The sequence below is a fragment of the Motacilla alba genome, chromosome 15 (genome assembly GCF_015832195.1).
Source record: "Motacilla alba alba isolate MOTALB_02 chromosome 15, Motacilla_alba_V1.0_pri, whole genome shotgun sequence".
Lineage (NCBI taxonomy): Eukaryota > Metazoa > Chordata > Aves > Passeriformes > Motacillidae > Motacilla > Motacilla alba.
In genome coordinates this window covers 9,452,222-9,458,221 of record NC_052030.1, presented here as the reverse complement: position 1 = coordinate 9,458,221, position 6,000 = coordinate 9,452,222, and the positions used below count along the sequence as shown (strand labels likewise).

The following is a 6,000-nucleotide window of genomic DNA, read 5'->3' as shown; positions in this document are numbered from 1 at the left end:
ACATCTGTTTGTCTGATCAATCTGTGCAGGGAAAATGCTCCTGCAGTGTCTGATCCCACCACAGCGCTGAACAGGGACACTTTGACTCTTTGTGGGGCTTTGAGACATTTGCTCTTCCATCCTCATTGGGTTTATTTGCTTTAGCTTGTAACAACACACTCTACTGATTTTAAACCGGGGAGTTCTTGAGGATGGGTCAGTTCTGAGCTGGGCATGGGATGTCACAGGCTGGGGGACACGGGGAAGGTGCCCTGTGACCCATTAGGGGGTCTGTGAGGGTCAGTGCCACACTGCCCTTGGCTCTCAGGCCCCTCTAACCCCCATGGGCAGGGGGAATGAGCCCCTCCAGCAAGGTGTGAGCCAGGTGCCACGTCCATGTCATGACTGACCTGTAAGAACAGCCACACGTGGAGATTTGTGTGTGCAAATGGCTCAAACTCCCCTGCCCCGTGACAGCTCCCGCAGAGGAGCCCAGGTGGGTGCAGTGGGATGTACCAGGTGATGCTGCTTCAGGAGCAGCACCAGGGCTGGGTGTTAATGCAGATCCCTGGCTCTCCCTCCTGCAGTGGCCCTTTCATCTCCCCAGGGCCATGCTGTGGTGCCTCCACGAGTCACCCGGGATGGATTTGGCGTGGCAGTGCTGGCTCTGTGACCCAGCTTTGTGCTGATGCTGCTCCTTTTAAAGCTTGCCCTGGCCAGGTGAGGGGGTGATGCTCCTTTATTCATCAGTGTGCATGGAGGGAGGGAAGCTGTGCCATCAGCCGTGTCCCCGTGTGTGCTGCCAAGGGGTCACAGCCAGGGCTCCGGGCTGCAGCTGGCAAGGCACAGCCTGGGGTGGGAGGCAGCACCAGGACATTGCTGCGTGCCATGTCAGGGGAAGAAAATGTGCAGAGGAAAATGTCAGTAAGGTATTTTTATTACATGCTGAGAGGGGTGGTGTGATGCAATTGCGAACGGGAGGCCCCGGTCTTCTCGTGCCTGTGTTTTCTCATGCAAGTCTTTATAGATGTTGCATGACTTTCAACTCTGCTCTTATCTCTGCCCCCAGAGGACATAATTATTGCTAGTCTGACTATGCCAGTACAAATGTTTGATGGTGAATAATATTTTTGAGAACTGAATTGCCACTTGTTTCCTAATTAAAACCCAACCTCCTCATCATGTCAGCTATTTGCAAAAGGGAACATGATGATGATAAGCCACATAGAGGCTCTACCTGTCTGAGGTGGCTGAAGTGGCTTTGTTAAAAGTATTCAGGAGCAAGCAGGAGGGATGCAGGGAGATGCAAAAGAGCCACCCTTCTTCTCTGAGAGGCCAGAGCTGTGGAGCTCCCCTCACGCTGGGATTCGGGGTGCCAAATGCAAGGGCACTGCGAGGGCAGAGGCTGCCTTCCATAAAAATCTCCTTCTGGAACAGACAGTGAATAAAAGCAGCAGCAGCCATGGCCATTAATTACTCTATTTGTTTTCCACATTGCCTCTCACCACTTATTAGCGCAGCACTAAGGAGATGGGATGCAACCCCAGCCTGGGTGTGGATGCTGCAGAGGAATGAACGCTGTGGGATTGGCATGGATGTGCCACTGCAGGGGAGAGGGGCCAGAGCCACCCCAGGGCCTGGCAAAGTGCAGAATGTGACAGGCAGAGGGGATGGAGTGAGGCTGTTTCTTTGGGATGCTGGGCTAAAGCCACCGGGAGCGGTGAGGGACGGGGAGAGCTGGCACTGGAATTCCCAGGAATGTATTTGTATTTCTTCCTGTCCTATTGGCCTCCAGGCACTGCAGCACTGCTGCCTGATGAATCCTCACACAGCCTTATTAAGCAGGAGCTGTTTCCCCTCCGGGTAACCCTGTGCTTGGGAGCTCCTTGGGAACATCGAGGTGAGCGTGGGGAAAGGGGCTCTGCCCTGTCCCCTTCAGTCAGGCACCCCAAGAGTACAGCCAGAACTGCAGCAAACCATAACCTCGCTATAAACAAGCCACAGAGTCAGATTCCCATGGGGATCCATCACCAATAAATGATTCTCCACCAGTGCTGCCAAGGAGGAGCAAATAATTTGTCCTCTCTCAGGAGAGCAGCAGCCCATGGAGGGAACTGAGCTGAACACTCCTCGATGCTCTTAATCTCCACCTATGTGCATTTCTGGCAGCGTATCAGAAATATTAGTAAAAATCATATTAAAAATAATATTTAATGATCTTTTATGTGAACATCCCCCTCGAGATATGTTGCTGGCATCAGCATAGAGAGGAGATCTTATTTGAGATGGGATTTGGAACAGCTTGGAGGGCAACAGGACGGATGTGGTTCCGTCCTGGGTAATGTGTTGCAGCATTATCTTGATGGGATGGTGTCAGTGTGGGACGCATTAATAAATCTACAACAGCCTCGTAGCTCCCTGGAATATCATCTGTCACGCTGTGAAGCAGAGCAGGGCAAAATTAAACATTTAAATCTCACACAGATGGTAGGAGGAACTCGCTCCTCGGAAGGAAGGAGCAGCAGAGGGGAGGTTGGGTTCCTGGCTCCCCAGTGGATGCAGAGCCTGCAGCCCAGCCAGGCCTCGAGACACACTTAAATTGATTGAGCAGCATCCATCAGCATCCACAGAAATGTCAGGAGATACTTAAATGCATTCAGAGTGCATCGTGTTCTGACCTCTGCTAACCCTGGCATCGATTAACTCTGGGTTTCCTTTACCTGGGGGAATCCCCAGAGCACTGTTTATAAACACTCACAAACACCAAACCCAACACAGGAGGCATAAAACAACACAAGAACAACGCAAACATTCAGCCTGGGATGCAACACAGGCTAAGGAAAGCTGCAGGACTGCACCTGGGGAAATGAACTTCCCTGAAAAGGGGGAGGCTGGCACTGCCTGTTCTGCTCGCTTTGGGAAAAAATCAGGTTTGATTCCACTCTGTGATTAAAAAATACCCGTCCCAGTGACCTTTAAAATATCTGAATATAACACCAAAAAATGCATGTGTTGCTAGAGGTGAGCACGAATAGCCTGATGTGGGCTGCCTCCCCAGCCAGGGCCCGGGGTGGCCCTGGGGACGTGCCACCACCTCTGACTGTGCTGCAGCCACACTTGGGAAATCAGCAGAGCAGAAAACACCTCTGCTTATCACCCACCGCCACCCTGGTGGCTGCTGCTGCTGCCACACCAGCACCAAGAGCAGAAAGAAGAGAACAAATTCCTTAACTTGGCCCTCCCCAGACCTCACTTCACTTAGAAACTGTCACCAGGAATGTTTTTGACGTCTGCACAAGAAGAATATCCAGCTAACAACGGTGAAAACGTGGCACAGCAGTCAATAGGAGAGCATTAGGAATCCTAAGGGACATCTTGGTGGCTGCTCTTGCTGTCACCACCACTGTAAAGCCATCCAAACCTCTGAGCAAACACAGGGCCCTCCTCACCCGGGCGATGGTTTCTGTTTGCTTGGGGTGTTTAGCAACACCCTCAGGTCAGCGCTGAGATCCTCCCCGTGTGCTGCTGCTGCTGCTTCAGGGAATGAAACCCGGCTCTTCCCGTGGATTTGGGCAGAGGAGCTGCAGAAGCCAAAACCGGGGAGTCCCCTGGGAAGAGCCAGCACAAGGCACGTGTCCAGTCACAGCGCAAGACTGAGGATGTGGTGAGAGGAATTTCCCTCCCATCACACCCCTGCAAACGGGGAGCCCACGTGGAGGCACTGGAAGAACTTTTGGAGAACCACGGGAACCAGAGCCAGCCCCAGCAGTCCTGGCAGCCCAGGGGATTTCAGGAGATAAAAATACCCCTTTCCGTGGGGTAGCTTGGATCAGTGAAACCCTTAAACAGGGCTGGTGGGAGACTTCACCCTGAACTTCCAGGAGGGACGTGCCCTCAGTCTTCCTCTGCTCCCTTCCACAGTTGCTTGGACACCCTGAGCCTCGGCTTTGCTCTGGGGCCACCGGTGGAGGAGAAACCTTCCCCAGTGGATGTGTTCCGGTGGAAAGTGTCGGCTTAAATTAACATTTTCAACAAAAAGCAGGTTCTCAGACGGTTCATAATGAGGCACATGGTGAAATCCTCCCAGCTGTATGCTCTACCTCGCTTTAATCAGATCATTAACTTTCATAAAGATGTAGGCAGGAGGAGTGGCGGCACTTGAAAAGAACTCAAAACACGCTGAGTTTCAAACTTCAGACTTGTCATTGACTTAGCCTTTCATTGAGCCAATTATTTATGACATATTTGACGAAATTCAGAAAAGAAAGCACTTAAAATCTGCATATCTGCTTGGCTGCAGTGGAGCTACTACTACTTGAAGGAGGAACACGAGCAGGGATCTCTGCTCAGAGCCTGAGGACACCTGGGTGCCGTGTTTTGCATCATTATTTGCCAGCAAGCGGCTCAACGAGCACCGATGGGGTGTCACACAGATCCATTTATTAGTATCCTGTTTTTGTTATGCACGCGCTTTAATAAATTATGAGGAAATTAATTCTGAATTTATGCGTCCAACTGGGGGCTGAGGCTCGCAGGCAGCTCAGCGCTCCGCGGCTGGAGCCGGCTCTGGTGCTCCCCATTCGCGGAACCGTGGAATCCCACAGAAGTTGGGGTCGAAAGAACCTAAAATCCCCATCCCACCCTTCACCACGGGCAGGGACACCTTCCACTATCCCAAGCTGCACCCAACCTGCCCTGGGACACTTCCAGGGATCGGGGGGCGGGCGCAGCTTCCCGTCAGAGCGGCCCCCCGGCCGTGCCCGAGCCGGCGAGCCCCGCGGGTGCCGCGGCCGCCGCCCGCTCCGGCCGCCGCCGATCCATGTCGGGATTTGGGGCGGCGCCGCGGGGCAGCCCGGTCCGCCCGCCCATGGCTGCGAGCGGCGGGCCCGGGGCCGCGGGGGCCGCGCAGGCTGCGAGCGGCGGGGGCGGACCGGCCGCCGCCATGGGCCCGGCGGGGGCGGGCGGGCGCTGAGGGGGGCGCGGCGGGGGCTCCCTCCTTCCTTGCCTGCCTCCTTCCCTCCCTCCCTCTGCCGTCCGTCTGTCCGTCCGTCCCTCCTGCCGCCCGCCCGGGGCGCAGGGCGGGAGGCGGGAGCGGCCCCCCGCGCTCCGCACACGCGCACCGGGAGCCGCTCGGCCGTACCGGCGGAGCCGCCGCCGCCGCCCGCCGCCAACCCCCGCCCCGGGGGCGGCTGCCCCGGCGGAGCCTCCATCTGCAGCCCGGCGGCGGAGCGGGAACATGGCGGACCTGGAGGCGGTGCTGGCCGATGTCAGCTACCTGATGGCGATGGAGAAGAGCAAGAGCACCCCGGCGGCCAGGGCCAGCAAGAAGATCACCCTGCCCGAGCCCAGGTACCGCCCGCCCCGCCGCGGCCCCGGCCCGGCCCGGCCCCCGCCGCCCTCCCCGCGCCGGACATAACGGTCCGGCCGTGCCCCCGCGGCCTCCGCCGGCACCGGGGCGGCCTTGGCGAGCGCGGCGCCGGGCTGGGTGTGCTGGATGCGTTGAATGCGTGTGTTTATTTGCCACAACTTGTGCGGGGTCCCTCGGCGGGTGAAGGGGGGACGCCGGTCCCTGCAGGGACGAGCCCCCGCAGCTCGGGGGTTTATGGATCCCCAGCCCGGTGCTCCGTCCGGCCGGAGAGGAATTCCGTCCAGAGCGGTCGGTAGCACCGAACGGAGCCGCTCTGGCCGTGCCTGCTCCGCAGAGCGGTTTTTTGGGTGATGCTTCATGGGGTTTGACAGGGGATGCGGGAGGAGGACGGGGCCGGAGCTCGCCCTTAGCAGGCGGCTCACGGAGCAGAGGTGCTGGTGCAGCTCTGGGCTCCGTCGCCCCGACCTTCCCCGGTCCCACCGCGGGAGCAGCCGGGTGTCCTGGCACAGCCGAGGTTGTTTGCATGAGGCTTGGTGCTAAAAGCAGCTTCTCTTCTGCAAAAACAGCTTTTTTCCCCGTGGTTATGTGTTTGTTATAAAATCACCTGAGCATCGCTTGTTTATTGCTGAAATTAAAACGGAGCTTTTCCTTTT

General features: G+C 56.8%; 1 protein-coding gene across 2 annotated transcripts in view; it reads left to right on the top strand.

Moving 5' to 3' along the window:
- Positions 1-4,733: 4,733 nt before the first annotated feature.
- Positions 4,734-6,000, top strand: part of GRK3 (G protein-coupled receptor kinase 3) — a 61,750-nt gene continuing 60,483 nt past the window's right edge. The window contains exon 1 of one of the 2 annotated variants that reach the window (XM_038151949.1): positions 4,734-5,328. In XM_038151949.1, the coding sequence (XP_038007877.1) occupies positions 5,216-5,328 (113 nt within the window). In that variant the 5' untranslated portion in view covers positions 4,734-5,215. The remainder of the gene's footprint in view (positions 5,329-6,000) is intronic. The other variant, XM_038151950.1, reaches the window with a different exon arrangement.